This window comes from Peromyscus maniculatus, chromosome 1 (assembly GCF_049852395.1).
Source record: "Peromyscus maniculatus bairdii isolate BWxNUB_F1_BW_parent chromosome 1, HU_Pman_BW_mat_3.1, whole genome shotgun sequence".
Taxonomy (NCBI): Eukaryota; Metazoa; Chordata; class Mammalia; order Rodentia; family Cricetidae; genus Peromyscus; species Peromyscus maniculatus.
In genome coordinates this window covers 58067994-58089942 of record NC_134852.1, presented here as the reverse complement: position 1 = coordinate 58089942, position 21949 = coordinate 58067994, and the positions used below count along the sequence as shown (strand labels likewise).

At 40.1% G+C, this 21949-nt stretch overlaps 1 protein-coding gene across 10 annotated transcripts in view; it reads left to right on the top strand.

Moving 5' to 3' along the window:
• Window positions 1–21949, top strand: part of Gas2 (growth arrest specific 2) — a 143207-nt gene that overhangs the window by 60064 nt on the left and 61194 nt on the right. For all 10 annotated transcript variants that reach the window (XM_076543205.1, XM_042276857.2, XM_076543212.1 and 7 more), the window contains 2 exons: window positions 11151–11292; window positions 21668–21731. In XM_076543205.1, coding sequence (XP_076399320.1) covers window positions 11151–11292; window positions 21668–21731 — 206 coding nt within the window. The remainder of the gene's footprint in view (window positions 1–11150; window positions 11293–21667; window positions 21732–21949) is intronic.

Here is a 21949-nt window from a genome sequence, read left to right as displayed (position 1 = left end):
AGAGCCCCTTGCTTAATTAAGTGAATAAAAATGTACTCATCAATACAAAAATAATGACAGACAGGCTGCTGGTTATTTGTATATTATGATACTCAGCAAATTATTGAGTGTATGTGTGTACTGCATGTTTTATGATAAGGGCAGGTCTGCCAACATGGTGTTGCCTTTGTAGTCTAGCAAGGGATAACCACGGTAAGCTAATAATTGAACAAATAGTAGATCTCAATTCATAAAAATTGTTGAGAAATGAAAATGACAAAGAGAAACACCTAGTATAGTCTTGAAGAAAATAGATTTTTTAGATTATTCTGAAGTGTGAATGGGAATTAAGCAAGCAGAGAGAGTACAGTGTTTTAGTCAGGAGCCAAGACGGGGAGCAGAATGTGTCTGCATGTGAGAGTGGAGCATGAAAAGTTGTGGATTGAGATAGGAACTGAGACTTGTGCTGTTGAAGCACTTTAAACACAAGTGTGATAAGATCTTGTTATAAATGACACTGACTGTGGAGAATGAACCCGAAGGAATTGTCCAGACCAGGTGAGAAATAACTGCCACACTATGTAAGGTTTTGACAGAGGAACTGAAAGGTAGGTGGCTTCTGCATGACCCTGAGACCAGGTGGACTTGCAGTAATCTGGAAATGAGTATTATAGTGTGGAAATCAAAGACTAGTCCAGTGTTTGGGGCATGGGGAAACAAATGAATAAAGACAATGGCAAAGTATAGATTTATAAAAATGGGTTAATTTAAGATGTAAGATTTAGCTAGCGAAAAGCCTGAGCCAATAGGCCATACAGTTCATAATTAATTCAAGCCTCTGTGAGTTCATTTGGGTCTGAGCGGCTGCAGGACCTTGAGGATGTGGGAGCCGGGTGGACACAGGAAAACTTTCAGTTACAAAGACATCTTGGTTTGCCACCAGCAAGTGGAAGCCTGGGGATCGATCACAGATGATATGCCCATGTCAGATAGCCCGTGGCTTCCTCTCACATCACAGATTGGTTTACTGATGGAAGACATGTACAAGCAAATGAGTAAAGGTTTTTTCTGATATTTTAGTGTTGCTGTGGAGAGTGTATGGGGAAATTATTTTGCACATGACATGGCGAAGCTGGCAGGTTTTGAGCCTTTGAACTGCAGTCTGTAGCTGGTGAATTACTAGCAGCATTGCACTTCAGAAGGCCAATCTGATGGCGGTGTGGAGAGACCCAACCCACCTAACCCAGAAATGGAGGGACATTTTGGAATTTTAATGGTTTTTTAATGCCTAAGACATTAAAGAGTGTCAGTACTGTGAGCCGGGGTGGCTGCTCATTAGTGACAAATAGAAAGCCCAAAGGGACAGTCAGAACTGCTAGGACTGATTTTATCTCTGTGTGTGTGCAATGTGTGTTTGTGTGGTGTGTGTGTGTGTGTGTGTGTGTGTGTGTGTGTGGTGTCTCTCTCTCTCTCTCTCTCTCTCTCTCTCTCTCTCTCTCTCTCGTGTGTGTGTGTGTGTGTGTGTGTATGTGTGTGTGTATGTGTGTGTGTGTGTGTGTGTGTGTGTGTGCATTTTAGCTGCAGACACATCACATCCTGTTTATGTGTCAGTGTCTGGTGAGTTCTGTTTGGTAGGTTTTGTATCAGGTGCTGGGATAAAGTTCAGAACCATTCTAAATCTATCCTGTTCCTCTCAAAACTTACAGTCTGGAAGGAAAGTCAGTTGACTGAAAAAAACTTGCAGGTATAATGTGGCTTTTCTTCCACTGAAAGTAAACAGGAAGGGTTACATTTTGCCTGACACTTGACCTGAGGAAAACATTTAGCTGAGCAAGAGATGTGTGGGTGGCAGAGAGGACTTTTGGAGAGCAGCATGCAGTGAGGGGCAGCAAGCAGAGAACGCAGGGGTAGAAACAGACCCAGCATGACTAGAAGAGAAATGGGAGGCAGGGTGGTAGAGAAAATCTTCTACTAATGGGAGGGGCCAGGCTCTTCCAAGCTGTGGAAACCTTTTTCTGGAAAGGTTTAATTTTGTACCATATGCACTAGGGAGTCACTGAAGATTTTAAGCATGAGAAACAACCAGATTTGCCCTTTGAAAACCTCCCTGTGATTAGAATAGAAATAAGAGATTAATACACAACACAATAGAGAAAATCAGAAGAAGGAAGAAGCAAATTGTAATTTCTATAAACAGAAAATGTCTGTTTGTATTAAACAAATTAAATTAAATAAATTAAGGTTTAATTTTTCCTGTGTATATGTTAGCTTATTATGGTGATAACAGGCATGATAGTATCAATACTATTTAATCCTTATTATGGATTTTGTAAATGGCCAGGAGTTTAGACATGTACTTGCAAAGGATATTATTGTTGAAAATAAGCTTTAATGTGGGACTTACAATAGTACTCTTCATGCTATCTCTTTTAATCCTCAACACAAATGTTGGACCCTAGTTTAAAAAAAGGTTAAATAGATTAAATATCTGTTCTTGGCCCCATCTAGTTGATTGATGGGCACAGGTGGTATGCCTCCAAAATATTCTGCAATTCATTGAAATTAAAAAATTAAGGAACACACATGGAACAACATAGCCCTTGTTCAGTGTGTTTGGGACTCTACCTCCCTCACTAATATGTATTGGCTGCCAGAGCACAGCCACAGAAGAGCTGTGAGCTCCTGAAGATGTACTTCTGCTTTTACTAATTTGAGATGGGTACTGAGAAGAAACTTTTACAAAAGCAGTGGGATTACTCACTGTGAACTCAAAATTTCTTACCAATATTTATAAATGACTACTTCTTAGAGCATACACAGTATTTATGGGAAATGAGAAATTTAATATCTATTCTTAAGGGAATTTTGTAGCCCAATTCTCTGTTTGGAAGAATGACTGAAAATAGATGTATATTATTCTTGAAAACACTTAAAAACTGCTGACCATTTGTTTTGTCCATCATAATTAATGATTACTTGTTCTGTTGAGAACTTGGGGAGCTGTCACTCTGGTATCCAAAATGTCCACTTCTCTGAGCAACTCACACGTGCAGTCTTGATGATCTACCCATGACATACAAGTTTCCCAAAGGTAGAGGGAGAGAAAGAAATGGCTGTTATACTTTATAAGTTATCTTTAAAATGCTACTTTTATTCTCCAATCTGCCCTTGAGAAAAATGGTATCTTCCAGAACTCACTTACATTCGGGATGCCTCTGGGTTTAAAGTCATAATCCCTTTATTATTCTGCATTATGGACAGAGATTGTCAGCGGGCAACCTCATGTTCCTGCGCACATATCCAGTTGTTCAAAAGCAGGGGTTTTCACATTTAAAAGTCTGCATTTTCTGATGTCCCTCTAAGCACAGAACCTTACTGGGACCATAGTTCTCTACAGATACAGGGAGTTACAAGAATGAAAAGGTCTACCCTCCTGGACACTGGGTGAGCCCCCCCTTTCCAGGGTCGTCATCCTCATAGCACCTCGGAGCCGGCCACTCCCATCTTTATGTATTCTCGGCCTCTGCAAGGCCTTCAGGAGCTTGTGACCTTGGCTGAGAATACAGTTTTATAAATACTTTCTGGGCATAAAGACCTTTTGTTTTCTTCCTGGTCAGCATTTCCAGTTGCTTCATGTCTTGTCCTCATTTCCCGATGCCCAGCTTGCTCAAGTTTGTCTTGTGACTCACTTTCTGGAATGCACTGGCCTCTTGTTCAGCTCTATAAGTGGCTGATCATCAGTAAGATGTTCCACCACCAATATGCCATCAGCCTTTCCCCAGAGTTAGGTCTAGTACGTTACAGACCCCGAGAGCTGAATTTAGACCACGGCTTGTGCTTCGGCTATAATTCTTCCTGTGTGATCTGAGTCTTGACTCCTCAGCTAGAGTGGAGAGTAGAAAGAACCTTGGTCACGTCTCTTCTTCTTTCACTCCTCACCAGGGAGAGTTACAGCTACCCCTGAGCTGTGGTTTGCTAAGGACAGGGTGAGCTGAATTAGATTAACTGTCTACTGAGTTTTAAAGTTCAGAGGTAGACTTCCAGAGCTTTTAAGAAGCTGATCTCTTGATCACTACATAAGCAGTGGGAAGAGAGAACAGAAGGTTTTCACAGATAGCTCTTGTGTAAGGAGTCCCATGTGAGTGCATGATGAATAAACATTGAGAGAGCATGGTGTGGTGGTGCACGCCTTTAGTTCCAACACCTGCGAGACAGAGCCAGGCAGATCTCTGTGAGTTTGAGGCTAGCTTGGTCTACATAGTACATTCCAGAACAGCCAAGACTACAGAGTAGAGAGACCCTCTTTCAAAAAAATCAAATGAACAGAAATTGAAACAATGTATTCATTGCCAAAGTATATAAAATTGTTTTTCTTTTATTATTATTATCAGATCTATATATCTATATCTACATATCTTTATCTATTTTCTCCTACTGCATTCAAACAAAAGAAAACAAAAAGCAACTGTGTTTTTCTCCTTTGAAAAGTATCTGTTGCTTCTTAAGTGACTGAATAACATAAACATGTTATAGAAGTCATTTTTTCAGCTTTACTGAGGTGTCATTGGCAAAAATTGTACATATTTGTGACTTTCAATATACAGCACAGATGTGTGTACACACTGAATTTTAAAATCAAAGTAGTTAACATGAGCATCACATTACTTTCTGTACGAGAACATGGCAGATCCTCTCTCAGGGGTTTTCAAATGCGTAGCCTGTTTCTGAGCATCTTGGTTTATCAACTGTCTCTTGTACTTAGTCTTCATTAAGCCATGTCTCCCATTCTCACTTCCCCTGAAGCCACCAGGGCCCAGTTTTCTACTTTCTGCTTGAAGAGTTTGGCTGTTACAGATTCCAAATGTTAGAGATGTTTTGGGGTTAAATTAAAATTCTGGGGTAAGCTCACCAGGCTGGTATATCTGTTACCACCTATGATTCTTCATTAACACATTTTCACCAGCACACAAGATCACTAGAGTCCACTCATCTGGTAGCACATTCTACTCAACATGGCACCATACAGAATAGTCTCACTGACCTTAGAATCCTAAGATTCTCCCCATGCCCACTGTCCCAGATTTTTAAAAAATACATTTTATGGTGTACATGCATGTGTCTATGTAAGTGTTATGTAAGTGTATATACACATGTGTCTGTATGAATGTGTGCACATATGTACGTTTGGGTACTCGAGGGCAGAAGAGGTCATCAGATCACCTGGAGCTAGAGTTAGAGACAGTTGGGAGCTGCCTGGTGTCTTCATGATTCATCAGCAAGTGTTAACCAGAGAGCCGTCTCTCCAGCCTCCCAAATCTTTTCGCTGTCTTTCTGACCTTGCCTGTTACAGACTGTTATGTAGCTGAGTCGATTGGCACGTGTCTTTTCAGCACTTCTGATTGGCATCTCTTACTTATGAATAGACTTTAAATGTCTCTCTATGCTTCTCCATGGCTTATTTCTGCTAATTAATTACTGATTAATACTTTGTTGTCTAGCCTTTCCTACCTCAACTCCTGAAGCCATCTTGGTTGCTTCCTTGTTAGTAATTATGAATGAGCGTCTGTAACTCCTGGGCAGGGTTCCAGCAGACAGAGGTTGCTAACTTACCAATACTCTTTTATTGCTCAGGTCTCTCTCTTTTTTTTTTTTTTTTTTTTTTTTTTGGTTTTTCGAGACAGGGTTTCTCTGTGTAGCTTTGCACCTCTCCTGGAACTCACTTGGTAACCCAGGCTGGCCTTGAACTCATAGAGATCCGCCTGGCTCTGCCTCCCGAGTGCTGGGATTAAAGGCGTGCGCCACCACCGCCCGGCTTGCTCAGGTCTCTTTTAAGCCTGGAGCTTGGCTCTCTAGATTTGATCTTCATTGTCTATTACTTTATGTAATAACAGAGATTTGTTCCAAGTAACTGTAAAGGTCTATGTGTAGCCGGGCAGTGGTGGTGCACACCTTTAATCCCAGCACTCGGGAGGCAGAAGCAGGTGGATCTCTGTGAGTTCGAGGCCAGCCTGGGCTACCGAATGAGTTCCATGAAAGACTCCAAAGCTACACAGAGAAACCCTGTCTCAAAAAAAAAAAAAAGTCTATGTGTATATTTAATTCTAATTTTTAATATTTTATTCTTTAGCAATTTTCTCACAATGTGTTTTGATCATATTCACCCCAGCCCCTCCCATTTTGCTCCTCACAGATACACCACCTCTTGCCTACCCTCCAACTTTGTGACTTTTATTTCTTAAATGCATAACTCTTGGATTCGCATTTGTGTTGTCCATATACTCCTTCTGGCTGTGGGACCTTACCCTGGAGTGTGGCGGACTTTTTAAGCAATTATCCTCACGATTTCAAAGGATGAAAGCCATGGCAAGACTATACTGTCAGAAACCTCTGCATTTTTTTCTCATTGAGTGTTTTTGTGATATCACAGCATGATGGCCACAACAGAATTTACATCAAAAGCCAGAATTCAATCATGTGCAATTTGTCTTAGAGAGGAAGTAGAGGGTCATTTAGAAATCCAGCATGATGCTTTCAGTTTCTTCTGTATTCAGTTAATGTTGAAGTACAAGGTGCTATTACCTAGTTTTAAGAAGAATGTAATGACAAAAATGATTAATTTTTCTGTTTAAAATTGAATATAATTTTTATCTTAAAGAGCATATTTCATCCTTTTAAAATGGTGGGTTTTTATGTATGTATGTGTGCCTGTGTGAGTTTATGTGCACCAAATGTATGCAGTGCTCATCATGAAGGCCAGAGAAGGCATTGGAGTCCCTGGAACTGGAGTTACAGGTGTCTATGAGCTGTCTGATGTGGGTGCTAGGAACCAAACCTGGGTCCTCTGCAAGAGCAATAAGTGCTCTTTATCTCTGAGTATCTCTTCAATCTCTTGCATTTATTTCTTTATTGTATGTATATAAGTGTGGGTGTGCATGTATCACTGCACATGTGTGAAGGTGTTTGTTTTTTTCATCCATCATGTGGGACTTGGGGATCATAACAACTGGAGGCCAGTGTCCTTCCCACCTGAACCATCTTCCCAGCTCTCACTTTCATCCTCTCTACAGTGGTGTGGTTTTGAGTTTACACACCTTGATACTCTAAACGTCAGCAAAAACATTTTACTGGGAGAGATTACTTTTCAATCAAGTATGCAGGGAATCAGAGAGCAACAGGGTGCCAATGGAAACGTTACTTCCACTGTGGAAAAAGTGACTTCATTGCCCATATATTTCAACAGCACACTCCACATACCTTTTGGAAAAGAAACAATATTACTTCTTGGCCAGTACCACATCATCTTCTGCTTTATATCTGAAATGTCTACTTGATGTAATTAAAAATAGGAGTCTGCCTTGAGCTTTTGTGAATAAAAAAATCTTGTTTGAACTGCCAGAACTAAAATTTCAGCTAACAATGTAAAGGAAATTAAAGATAGCATAGTTCTTTTAATTTACCTAGTTCCTTTGATTTACTTTACTTAGTAAGTGGAATGGGTGATGGATAATACCTAATTCTTCTTCAACCTTACTTGGCTCAAATTTGGGAAATACCACATGCTGAAATACCCTGAATTTAAAGCAAATTTGAGCTATCATGGAATAGTTGAAGCTTGGGGATGTGAAACTGGGTGATTTAGTTTGAACTGTGTACAAGCTCAACTTTTTCATCCGGAAGATGGAGATGCCATACTGTTAATTACTTAACTCAAGGTGTTTAACATTTTAGTAGAGAGATCCATATGTAAACATGTATCATGTGCCTCCCCTATGATAGACACTGTAGATTCCAGGTTACCCTTCTTAATGCCATCATGTGTCAGGGGTGGAGCCAGTATCTCCTGTGCGTGACCACTGTGGGCATCAGAGACACTCAGTGTCACAGAGTGGTCACTGCTGCCCCTTTGAAGCTTAAGCACCCTGACGCTATAACAACTCCATTTTTGTGCTGAGTGTTCATCCCTCAAGTAAAATATTTAACATGTACCATTGAGTATCTTTATTATACATGGGAAATACCCTGTTTGAAAAGGGTTAGGAGGCATGGAGATATTATTTCTCTTTTGAGGGAAAGTAGACAAGTAGTCAAATACATTTTATGAAACATCAGCTAAAAGCTTTGCTTTCTCACCTGATCTGCTATTCAATATGATGACCATTATCCACATGTGCCTATTAGAATCTGTTAATCAAAATGTAGAAAGGAATTGGTTCCCTAGCCATGCTCACCACACTCAAAATCCTACTTAATCATCAAGTCCCTTCTTCAAAGGTAATTACTATTCAATTTGATGCATATTCTTCTTGACATATTTGTATTTTTTATTTTATAAATATACAAGTTGTAATGTTTTTATATGAAATTTAACATTATTTCTAGGTCATCTGTGCATACCTATATACATCATAGAATGAAGTCATAGTACATACATGTAAATACATAGAACATACCTAAGAGTATGTTCTGATCACATTTATGCCTCTGTACATGTATGTTTTATTCTTTTTACATGATCATATGAAATCCATTGTATTTATATACTCTGTTACTCCACCAGCTCTCCCTTGACATATTCTTTTTTCTATTTTTCCTACTTAATCAATGTTGAATAGTGTATATTCTTAGAACTAAACTGCTGGATTTAAAGACGCATATTTTGATTTTATACTTAAATACTAATTGATGTTCATAAATAGTTTATAAAGGAAACATTATACTGTGAGAGGCATGATTGTTTTTGAGACTCCTATGTGGAGGCATTTCTTTGAAAACCATTGCTGATACCTGAACTAGATCAGTTAACAAGATGTTGCTATGTGGCAGAAAAGCAACAAATGCTGGGAAGGTGGCAGGGTGGGGGTAGGGTGTGGTGGAGGGCTGGGGTGGGGCAAGAGGGAGTGGGGGAGAAGAACCAGCATACCGTGTCAGTGCTAAATGTACATCAGTCCAATTGCTATGGAAATCAGTAAGGAAATTCCTCACAAAACAAAAATTGAACATGACCCAGCTGAAACAGTCCTGGGCATGTGCTGGAAGGAGTCAGTCAGCATAGCACGCAGATGGCCATACGCCCTTGCTTATCATATTATCATTCGTAGTAGCCAAGCTAGGGATTCAGCTTAGGTGTCCACCGAGGGCATGAAGGAGTGATTAGAGAAAATGTGATATATGCTACACACTGGAGAATTAGACATAGAGAAGAATGGATTATGTCATTGGCAGGGAAGTGGGTGAGTTGGAGATCAGCATATTCAGCAAAAGAAGCCAGATTCAGAAGGACACATATTGCATGTGTAGTGTCCAGATTTTAAAGAACGTGTGAGAGTGGAAGAGGCGTTAGGGATGAGAGAGCAAACTCGGGGAAGGGTGTCGCTGGAGTTTTCCTGCTTGGCCCACAGTCAGGACAAATCTTTGTTACCCGCCAATCCCACAGCTGCTCAGACCCATCCAAGTAAACACAGAGACTTATATTGCTTACAAACTGTATGGCCGTGGCAGGCTTCTTGCTAACTGTTCTTATATCTTATATTAATCCATTTCTATAACTCTGTACCTTGCCACATGGCTCGTGGCTTACCGGCATCTTCACATGCTGTTTGTCATGGCAGTGGCTGGCAGTGACTCCCTTTCGCCTTCCTGTTCTTTCTTTTCTCCTCTCTGTTAGTCCCGCCTATACTTCCTGCCTAGCCACTGGCCAATCAGTGTTTTATTTATTGACCAATCAGAGCAGCAGATTTGACATACAGACCATCCCACAGCAGAAGGGGGAACAGGGTGATGCCCAATGTGAATATGGTCAAATACGTTGTATGCGTGCATGAAGACGTCACAGTGTAACTTGACATCTTATACAATCAACATACACCAATGAAAAGCAAAAAGAGTGATTACCACATAGGCAGCCCCATGGATAACATCTATTAATATATGCATATATAATTTAACATAACACCAGTGCCTAAAATATGCATACTTGTTTATTCATGTAAAAATGTCAGTGGTGTGTATACTGCGTCAACTTTAATCTTCAGTGGAAAGATGTGCCTCTCAGATAGCAGGCCCTTCCAGGCTACAGCAACAGACATTTTTTATTACATAGCCATAGAACCTCTTGGTATGAAGAACTGTGTGAACTTCACCAACTCGATCAGGCCACTGTTTCATGTTGCTATACTGCCCTGTAAATGCACTAAGCAACCCACTGCACATTGCTTATTCTGTGACTAGAGGACATGCCTGTCTCCAAGTCTAAATGACAAAGTGTTCTCCCTGGATCTTTGTGCTCTTTCAGCAAGGTCCCAAGTGACACATCTACCAAATGTGTGACTTGGGTTCTAACATCACATGACTTCCTTGGCTTTGCGTAGTGTTTGCAAACTAGTTCTGCTCTGTAAGAGAAAAAGCCTGTAGCACTTGCTGAAGTGCCAAGCAGCGGTTCTCAGCTATGATTTCTGGGGAAAATGTTAGCAGGATTGTCTCTTTGCTTCACAGACATTCATATCCTAAGCATTTCCTTTTAAGTCAAAAGTGATGTGACATAAAATGTAAATAGTACCTTTGAAGGTAAAAAATGGGAGTTCAGATATGAATTATTTCTATATGGTCATGCTACATTATTTGTCTAAAAGTAAGGAGCCTGGAAGGATTTCTACAGATCGTTATCATGTTATCATTAAAGACTTTAAATATATCTTCTTGATACCAGCATGGAGAGATGTGAGGTAGAGATCTCTTCTGCTGCCTGTTGGTTTCAGCTCATGCACACTTTCTGTGTTTTATGAACTTGATGCTGTATCTGCATGCATCATAGGATACATTCATTGCATTTTAGTATACATTTTACACACTTTGTGAAGAAAACTGATAGATTATTTAGTTGAAACAAAACCCAAAATTAATCTCAGAAGAAAAAGAAAAATCAGTCTGCATTAGGGAAAGGCCTCCTGTGCATTTACAGTGAGTGTTCCTGAGATGAGGGTGTGTGGGAGCTGCATAGCCTTCCTGTCTCCTGAGTTTTCATAATATTACCTTTTTTCTTTGTTTTTCACGAACATGTTTATCAGCGTGAGTTAAATTCCAACGCATTTTGTTGAAAGTGTAAGTGCATTTTTAATGTGTCTGTGATGACTTTGCCCAACATCCCACCAGACTGAGGTTTCTTTCTTTTCCAGACTCTGCCACTGAAGAAGATTCCCTGCAAAGCCAGTGCACCCTCGGGCTCCTTCTTTGCCCGAGACAACACAGCCAATTTCTTATCCTGGTGCCGGGACTTGGGGGTGGACGAAACATGCCTTTTCGAATCTGAAGGCCTTGGTATGTATGTCTCTCAAGACTTGAGTGGATGGGGTACTCTCACGGCCTTTTCTCCTAGTGTATCTGCCGACAGATTTTGTGTGCTGTTATTTTTCAGATTATTTTAAAGAATTGGGAGTAAATTGAAACCTTGCAGTTGTAACTTTAACAAGTCGAGGTAGAAAATGCGCCTGCCATCTTACTCTTGGTCACTTGGCTGACAAAATACAGGAGCAGGAATGGTGGTACTTTTCGAAGCCAGGGCTGAGTGCTGTCAAAGCAAGCTGAGTGTTTGCGCTCCACCAACGGAGAACTCAAGTGTTGCCGCCTCTGTAAAGGGTGAAAACTTCAGTTCTTTCTTTGTTGGGACTGCAGTTCACTAGTCTATGTATTTAACTGTTTTCAGGGTTGAAAATCAGGTGTGCATGGGGCTATTGAAGTAGCTGCAGAAGACAGACACCTCGGTGAATACCTTCCCGGATTGCTGTTTCCTGGCATTTTTTCTTCTATTCAATTTTGGCAATTACATTTCCAGACCACACAATGAGATTTGTAATTTCTTGGAAGGAAACATGCAATATATTGAACTAGTGAGTGTTTCCATACTGCCTAACACTCTGGGATTAAATGTCCAAGCTTACTGCAGAAGTCCCCCTACAATGTAATTCTAACCTGAAGAATATTGGAACTAAATCACACTCTCAGTGAAATGGAGCAAAGTCAAGAATAGAGACTTCTAATAGAAAAAAGAAAAGCTTTGGTTTCTGTCTAGGGCTCTAAAAATCAATTTCCAAAATCACATAATACCAAATATTACCATTAAGTAAGCCAAGCATCCTTTGGAGAATGTGTACTTAAACAGTTAAAAGAGCCTTTGTCCCTGAGCCTTGGATAACAGTGTTTCTCTGCTAACCCAGCAAGCACATGGTCACAGTGGGGACTTGACATTTCATAGGCTGAGGCCATTGTACCTGTTCTGAGATAAGGGGATAAAATGTGAGAAAGGGCCATTAAATGTCTGAGAATTTCCTCAGCAGAGAAGAGACCAATGTCAGTTCAGTGTGGGAGGGTATTCTACATTTACAAGAAAACAGACGAATCAGAATAGTTACACAATAGTGTGGCACATACAGAAGTGTGTCCCTGAAGGCTCACTGAACACATGGGCATTGGTTATTGTTGGTGACAGGTGTGAGCTTCTGCTGATGATAACTCCCCTTCAGCCCAGTTCAGTGTTCCAGATAGATTTTAGCTTTTAGGTATGTCAGGTTTTGTAATGGAGAATTATAAGAAGGAAATGAAGAAAAGTGATTTTAAAACAAACATAATGTCTAACAATACCTCTCCATACAGCGTCAGTCAAGTGTCAGTCAGGAAGAGGGCATTGTATGTCTCTCATGAGTGTGGAGACAGTTAACATGTTTTAAATTATGAGGTGACCCCCTAAATTGGCAAAGAATGGCCACACAGGAGAAACTGCTTTAGATCTGCATTAATTTATGCATTTTTTCTTGTACAGGTTTTCATTAAAGATGCATTTTTTTTCACTTATCAGTAAAAAAAAAAATGGGTTATAAATAGCTCTGCATATTGCTATGGCCTTGATTGGTTTCCTCTGAGTGGCGTCATTTTGCTGCCTAGACTAACAGAACTTTCAGTAGAATCCAGCAGGAGTCAATGTGGTACCAGATTCCTCCTGAAAATACCACTGCAATTTGCATTTTGTAGTGTATCTTAATGCTTGAAAAACCCAAATTCAGTCATAAATAATACATTTTATCCTGAAAGTGTAGGCACCAAAGTAATTGATTTCATGAGCTTGGTGTGTAACTGTATAGTTACATAAAGAAAAATTAGACAGCCTGCATCTCCCTTTTTACAAAACCGTGTGGCATTATGGAAAGAGGGTTTGTGGTAATTTATATATAAAGAAATATTACATATTCTGTTACTTAAACATTTGATTTTGATTATCTTTTGTATCTTAGCTTATGACTTCAAATTAAAAGGTATTTAAATGTCCAAGTAGATTCACTAAATCCAAGTTTCAAGCCTTTTAAAATTTAAAAATTATTTTTAAGATCAGTACCAAACTAAGTCAGATAATCAGGCTTTCTTTTTTGCTGCTCAATTAAAAAGACATTTGAAATTTCTGGGGCTCAGAGCGAATATAAGGAGATGTGTCATAGGCCCAGGGGACTCAGTAAAAAAGGGTCAGTATCATAGCATTGATTTAGGATTAGCTGGAGAAAGGAAACAGCTGGGTCCGTGGATATTAATGACAATAAAGAGGAAGGACAAAGAGAAATCTCATTTCCTGGAGGGGCCTTTCTCCCTGGGTGTTTTTATTATTGTTGTTATTCACTGTGGAGGACTCAGCAGCAGAGCCCTGCTGCCGGCCTTGGCCTTGGCCTTTTCCACAAGAGTGCTGTGTGCTCTGCTTGAAGTCTTTCATGCTTCACTTTTGAAAGGGAATTTAGGGCAAGGTTTTTTTTCTTTTTCCTTTTTTTTGCCCTACCTCAAGATTTCGTTTCAGCGTTGCACCATGAAGAACATCCTTTGTGCCCCAGTGTTTTGAAGACAAAGCAAAATGCAAAGATGCCCTGATGAAGGGAGAATGTGTCTGAGTGACTGATAAACTAGATCGCGGCCGCGGCGGCGGCGGCGCTGCCTGTGTGAAGAGGCTTCTGTTCATGCTGCTCAGGTCTGAGCCTGCAGAGAGAAACCCTCCTTATCTTGGTGGCAGCAGTAGCTGCTCTGTGCCCCGGCAGTGCAGTGTGCAGTTATTTGTCAGTTTTCCACTGTTCCTGGCTGACTCAGTCTGTTCTCGTGCCGTGACAGCAAATGTCAAGAAGTCTCCGTGGGTGTGTGGCAGGGGCACGTGGGGGGAACAGGGAGAGCAGCAGCTGCCAGTCCTGGAGGTCGCTCCTGTTGGTTGCGTTTCTGGTTCTTGAACAACAACATTGTATACAGCACAAAGTACACACAGGGTATGACCTGTAGGTCATTATGTTTGGTTTTCTTTTCTTTTTTTTCCTTTTTGAAACACAGACTTATGTAACTCCAACTGGCTTTGAATTTGCTTTGTAGCTGAGGATGACCTTGAACTCTTGATCCCCTGTCTCAACCTCCCAAACACTGGCATTATACATAAGAGCCACCACACTTGGCCTACTTTAACTCTGAATGATAATTTTCTTCTGTAAATGTCAGTTTTAGATAAGATAACTGTACTCAAATGTTGCTTCAAAAATGAGAAACAGGGACAAAGGTCTGAGATATCAAAGTCATATTCTTGAGACCATGTAAGGAATGGGGACATAAGGCCCAAGGTGAACAATGGACATGGTTAGATCTGTTTATGACAAAGAAGGTCACATTCAGATCATGGCAGAAGAATGGAGAGTAATTGGGTTGTGAGTGATACAGTCTTCACTTCTCACAAGCCAGGCAGGAAACAGTTGCAGCTTGTGGTTGGAAACATGGAGGACTTACTTGATGTATCTTAAGAAGAAATTACAGCAATTTACATAGGATCATTTATTGACATTTCATACATCCACATACTATGAAAGCCTTTTCACTCTGAGGCTGGGCAGGGTCCAGGTGGCTGGGAACTGCGTGGAACTGTAGCACAGAAGCCTGTGTTCCTGCATCCTCAGTGGAACTCCAGCTCTGGTTGTGTCTGTCTGATACCTACCCTGACCCGGCTGACTCACCCACGCTGATATTAGCCTGCCTGGAATGCCTTCACAGTGTTTATAATTGTGCTTGACATGAAAATTGATGGCTGTGGATATTTTCTTGAATTTAAAAGTTCACTGTTCATCAACTCAGTAGCAGAATAATTCCCCATTTGTCATTTTAGTGGACTTTATCATGGAATAACAAAACACAGTTTAGAACACAAAAGGTGTGAAAATATTTGTTTTTTTACTTCAAAGAGATACATAAAGATTAGTAGACTGTATTTGTTAATAATACTCAAATCGGCAATCAATGAATTTTCAAATGTCAATTTGGATATTTTAACCACCTTTAAGATAACACCGGTTATTTTTATGTGATTCATTTTGTCATTTAATTAATGTCAGAAATATTTGATTTATCCCCAATTTAAAATGTTTTAAATTATGTCATAAAATTGATGATCTTATGTGATTTTTCTAAGGTTTTACAAGTGTAATTCATTTCTTTAATACTATTTATAAGGAGTATCTGCAACCCACAGTAGCACACTGGTTTAGAATATGTCAACTTTATTTTTGCAGACATGTTTGATTATCTCTGTACGCATTTTTGTTATCTGGGCGATGGAGGGAGAATTGGGGGACTCTGAAAGCGCACATTTTGCTTGCCATACTGTGTCAATATCAACATGTTGTTGGCTGCTTGTAGGACCCGGAGCGCAGTGACTGCTCATCTGTTTCTCAGAGAAAGAATCTGCCCACCGAGAGACGGGTTTGCTGTCTGCTGTGTGGCATGCACCGTGTGACTCCTGTGACCGCCCCTCTTTAATTCTGGTTCCCCGTGTCTGTGTGTGCTGTGTGTCTCCTGTTCTTCCCATGCACCACTGACTAGCAGGGCTTCGTACAGATTGTTTCTGTAGCAAACCTGTGGCCTCACTAAAAAGAAATGGACCCTGAGGAGTCCAAGACTAACATCCGTCCTGCACTGCCTGCCCTGCGTGGTCACTGGCTGCATCAGAAAAGGACTTGATGCCTGCATCCCTTGTGTGGTGCGCCCTCCCCTCCGGTCCTTGTGTTTGTTGTTGTCTTGTTGAGAACTGTAAGAACGTGTCGGGGTTAAGTCAAACCAATATTCTTACTTGCTAGTTATTAGTGTTAGCATAGGGTAGCAATTCCATGGGACTGAGTTAGCTCCAGGTTGTTTATTTTAATTGTACTGTTTCTCTAGGTTCATTTTATTTTAGATTTCCTTTAGAAATTTCTTTTATTTAAAAAAAATACCATTTTAGCATTTTAATGCATGCCTTTATTTCACTGTGTTTTGTTTGTTTTTCTTCTTTTTCTCTCTTTCTTGAGAATGGTCTCAAGTAGTCCAAGGCAGCCTGCCAGAACTCCCTAGGTAGCTGAGGATGATTGGAATTCCTAACTCTCCTGCCTCCACCTCTAGGTGCTGGGACCTCAGCTGTGTATCACCATCCCCAAGTCAGCTTGTCCTTGAATTCAGGCATCCCTTTCAGAACTAACTATTGCACAGTGCCTAGAAAAATGTCCAGGACAATAATACTGAGTTTATGGAGATGGTTGAGTTGCTTTCCTGGGTAGCAGTTTTCAGGGGCTTCAGAGAATCAAAGTCGACTTAAAGGACAGTGGGCAACTCTGTAGCTTTTCCAGGGTAGGGTCTGCATTGGCCCAGGTTTGATGGTTATATCTCTGTGCTCATCAAGGGCAGCTAAGCACAGCACAGATGTTACCCTCTGACCTCTGCCAGTCGATGCCACGGCACAAGCAAAAGCCTGTGACAGGGAGAATTAAATCACTTGTTACCCCATGTTACCACTGCTAAGTGACTGATCCAAGATTCGAATTCTGCTTTATTCACCTCCAAATACTATATCCCCTTATAGAAATGAATAATTTGAATAAATTTATAAAGTTGTATAGGATTATTTTAAGTAAAAGGAAAATAAATAAATGTGAATAAAGCTAACTTAGCTACCCTGGCCCTGATCACCATTCTGAGGACCATGTGCTGGGGAAAGGAAACCTGTGTTCAACACATTTCTTCACCCAGCTTCACTGCATTCCTTCCATCCTACGGGCTTCCAGCAGCCAGGTCACTCATCACCTGTAAAGAGTGAGGAAAGAATAGATGGTCATCAGTAAGGGTGGGATGTTCCGGAAACCTCCCGCAGGATACCTGTGCTGTTGCCCTCTGGACCCATCCCACTATCAAGGAACTGACGCTAGCGTTGATTCCGAGCCCCGCGATTCTTTTAGAAGGAAGAGGAAGTAGAAGACACAGCAGCTGGTTCCTTGGACTCTCAGCAGCCTTGGGTAGAGAGCCTGCCTTTCTACCTTTCCGTTTATTTCTTCTCCCACCTTCCCCTCTGATTTATCAGGACTTGTTCTCTACTGTGAGATGGGATTCCACCATAAATTTATGAGATGTTCCTAATTTTAAAACAAGATGCCAATAATATTTTGTTTCAGTTTTTCTTCTTAAATAAAAAACTAAGCATTGCCCCCCTAGATACTGTAGCCTTTACTTGTACAAAACCCAAGTGCACATCAGACTCTCTGCACTTCTCTTTCTTTGTCCATCTGTTAAAGCTTAATATCGGTAGCTAAACTACACACACACGGTCTTGTGTCCTTTGCTCTTGAAGATTCTATGACATTTAAAATCAGGCTCTGTTCTTGGGGTGAGCAGCATTGTATCTAGGTTACGAACTAAAGTCTCTCATGCTTTTTTTCTTGGGGGCAGGGGAGGGTCTCACTATTACTTAGTTCTGGCTGGCCTGTAGATGACCAGGCAGGCCTCGAACTCACAGCAATGTGCCTGCCTCTGCCTCCTGAGTGCTGGGATTAAAGGTGTGTGCCACCACTCCTGCTTCACATGTATCTTGAGTTGCAATCTGGGCTGCTTTTCCTAGGGAAGCTCAGTGTCAGATTTTTCTTTCCTTCTTAAGGCTTTGAGTATTTTGTAAAAGCCTCTGATGACGCAGCCTTTTCATATAGTAATCACCGCCAAAGTGAGAGCTGTTTTATTTGTTTTAAAGAGGACCCCCTTCAGAGAAGAGACAGTAAGAAATCCTGCTTCTACCACTAACTCAAAGAAAGGCCCAGACTGTCACTATGACAGAGTGGTGGAAAACTCTCCTACTGTAAATTTCAGTAGGAGTTTCTGTTGAAAGGCCGCCGAGGAAATACGTTTGAAATGGGGAATGCAGGTACCAAAGGCAGAACCCTTAGCTCATATTGCATGCTAAGCTGTCTTAGAGACAGACATACAGTTCATTGGTTCCTAGAACACTCAGCATGCACCTAATATGTCCATATCAATTATTGAAAATGGACTCTACTGAATTGTTTTATTCTTAAGAAGATCAATGTCAAGGTGTTTAGGTCTTAAACATGATTTCTGTGTAAATGTAATTATTACTTAGACTTATAACTGCCAAAAACTTGTAATAGCCAAAGTATGTATTATGTATATATCTATATAATATCTATATAATATATATTATATCAGCTCATAAAATTAAAAATACTGATTGTCATAGGATGCTCTAAATTAGCACTTCCCAAACATACTTTTTTTTTTTTCTCATTCTAGAATATTTTTTTAACACTGAATGTAATAACTGGTTCACTACAGGGGCACAATAAAATGATCACAGGAACAAACAAAAGTGGATTAATGTTAATTGACTCAAACAAATGAAGATAATCTTCCGAGGCAAATAATTAATAACAACAAAAATGTAATAATGAAGAGAAAAGCCGTCCTCAGGCCAGTGTTTCTTGTGTGCTAAGTACTGTGTGCAACACTGTATTATTTTACTCGGTCACCACAGAGATGTTATGAGATAGGCAGTGTTGCTTTTCCTTAGAAAGGTGAGAACTTACAGAATTACTTCCCCATATAACACAGATAATACCCATGAGGCCTCACACTCACACCCACACTTTTCAGCGTGGATATACATCCATAGCCTCCTTTCACTCGGTCTGTTCCCTTCAGAGGAGAGCTTGCTGCGGTGTGAAAAGTCAAGGCTGCCTCCTATGTCTCATACACACACTTATACTACCATCTAAATCCAAGTTTACAGTGGGTGCTGAAAGTGATTTTTTTGCTTATTCAATAAGCATTTACCTAAAAAACTAAATTTACGCCATTTCTAAAAATTGCTAGGCAGTTTTGTCTTTTTAGCCTTTTTTATCCTAATCATCACCATGAGACTGTTCTAACACATAATATGGTGGAGACTGCTGCATTTTGCAACCGAACATATCAATGAGGTCCGCAAGTCATTCACTGTGTTTCCTTTGTCTGCTTGTGTTTTTGTTTGTTTGGTTTTGGTTTTGTTTTGGTTTTGGCCATTTTAGTCAGAGTCTAGTCAATATTCGGAAGGCCATTATGACAGAAGACAATAATTTATAACCATAAGAATTTGAAGTGATTTTACTATTGCTCTATAAAGGATAATAATTCCATGAAAACTTGAGGTTAAAACCCAGTCTTTCTGTGAAATTCCTCCTAAGAAATGTCGTTCTGTGTTACATTAATTTTTAAGTTTGCAGACAAGTTATGGATTTTATTATGGCACTCACACACACACATGTATCTGGCTATCCTTCCTTGTTTTCACTCATCCCCTTCTCCCACCCTCTTCTCCCGTCTCAGAGAGCTTTGTTTCCATTAGTCTCTGGGCCAGTTCTGTAAAGACGATGATGGGAGCCCTGAACTTACTCCACTTTGTCAACTGATTTCCTCACCTGTCCACATGGAGTCAACATTTGAGTGTGACATGCAAAATGTTTTATTTTGACAAGTGAGGAAGAGGTGCATAATGGTAATGCATCCCTCATGTCAGATTTCTCACATTATCCCCATCATTTGTCCTCTTCAAAACAAGGTTCGTTTTCTGTGTAATGTTCCTGTTTTCACACCGACACACACACCACGTCATGGGGATGCCAAGCTCCTCTGACTAAAGCATCACGACAATCGGGTTGGGTGTTGCTTTTTAGAGGTAGTCACTGCCTGTGAGTGCACACTTCTGCTGCCGCTGGTATTTAATGTTGTTTTCCCAGCTTTGACGGAAGATGGGGCTCGAAATGTCTTCCTTTCCTCACTTTCGTTTGCTCTTGCTCCCTCTCAAAGCTCCATTTTGTTATTTTAGTACCCCATTTTAAAAAGCTAGTATCTGAAGAAATTGATGACTTAGATTGACCTCAGTATTTTGCTTCTGTTTCTGTGACATCCGTTATTGTTCTGTTTGACATTGCTGTTGGCATAACGTCACCATCTCCAAATAACTGCACTGAAGCTGGCTGAACACATGAGGTCTCATGAGGTGCCTGTCATCCTAGCAACAGGCAGCTGGCACATTTGCACTTGGAAGCTGTAGTATATTCATTTAAAGACTATTTAACTAGAAACTATTCAAGGCTCCCTAGTTAAGTTCTGTGGCAGTTCTCCATTGGTCAACTAAAACTCAACTTTGCTTATTGGGAATGGGAATATTTTTTTGTCTCAGGTTTCTATGATCAATTATGTTTTTAGTAAGCATTTCTGATGAGCTTTTTTCTTAAGTTTAAAAGCGGCATTTTATAACCAAATAATACTTAATTTGAAATCCATTTAAACCAGATGAAATCACAAATTTGAATAGTCCCAATACAAATATATTTAATATTCTTATCTACTACAAACAAACCCTGTTGTTTTCTTTGGACTAAATATTGCTATTACATAATGAGTAGACACAATAAATTACAATATTTAGATTAAGTAAACAGAGAAATAGTGGAACTGGAATTGTTATAAAATTCTAGCTTTATGAATTAGAGCAAGATTGTTATTATATTATCATATATATTGTTTTAATAGAATAATAACTTTGTGAAGACTTTTCTCTGTGCAAAATTTTGTTACATTATTTATTTTATTCAGTGTTGAATATAACATTTTTAAATGCCCCAATTTTGGTTAGGAGGATAGAACAAGCAACATGTGCTTTTCTTGTGGGCTCAGAAATGCAAGTATGTATTGTCTGCATTGCTGAACTGCCCAAGCCTAGTCACAGAATGTGGATGTATTACTATGTAGTACTGTCATATAATATAATAGCATCTCATGAAGGCTGATGGGCCCTTGTTATACTCACACGTCTTAAGAATCTTGTCAGTGGGTGTGTCTCTTTCTAACGTATCACTTATTGATTAGGAAGTTGGAGGTCCCATTTGACATCTGCCTTTATTTGGAGGTGAACAAAGAAGCATTGTTTATAAATTTTTATCCTAATTAATTCAGTTTGATGTAAGAATCAGGAATGTACCCAATATATTCAAAAAGTCAATCCTTGCTACATAGTTTTGTGTGTGATATGTTTAATTTTCTTATATCATAGTTACTACTACATGTGTATCCAGTATGGGCCTACTAATATTAACTAATTGAAGACAATGTTTTTATAGTGAGAGTTCATTGGACCAGTGGGGTTTGGGACACAGGGTAGGTGGAGTTTCAGAAAGTACTGTACATCTTTAGTTGAGAATTGGGGATGAGTCTTACGAATGCCAGAATGAGATACAGCTCATCTCTGACTGTGAGGGCCACAGGAGGGACATTGGCAAGCTTGTCACCCATAGGTACTTTACAGTCTTTTCCATCATAAAGGTGTGTCTGTCTTGTCTTCCAGTTCTGCACAAGCAGCCCCGAGAAGTGTGTCTCTGTTTGCTAGAGCTTGGCCGGATCGCAGCCAGGTAGGTAAGACCTCCTCTATCATGTCAAGGCACAGACACATCTCAGCCTCAGGGAACAAAAGCATACTGACTTCTCATACTGAAATTCAAGTTGGATTCAAAGAAACCATTTAGCAAATGGAATTGCTTGGATCATCTTGAAAGCCATAGTTAAAATTAAACGTACACCTCTAGTACTCTCAATACTGCAGTCATGTGGCCAGGACAGTCTTTGCCTA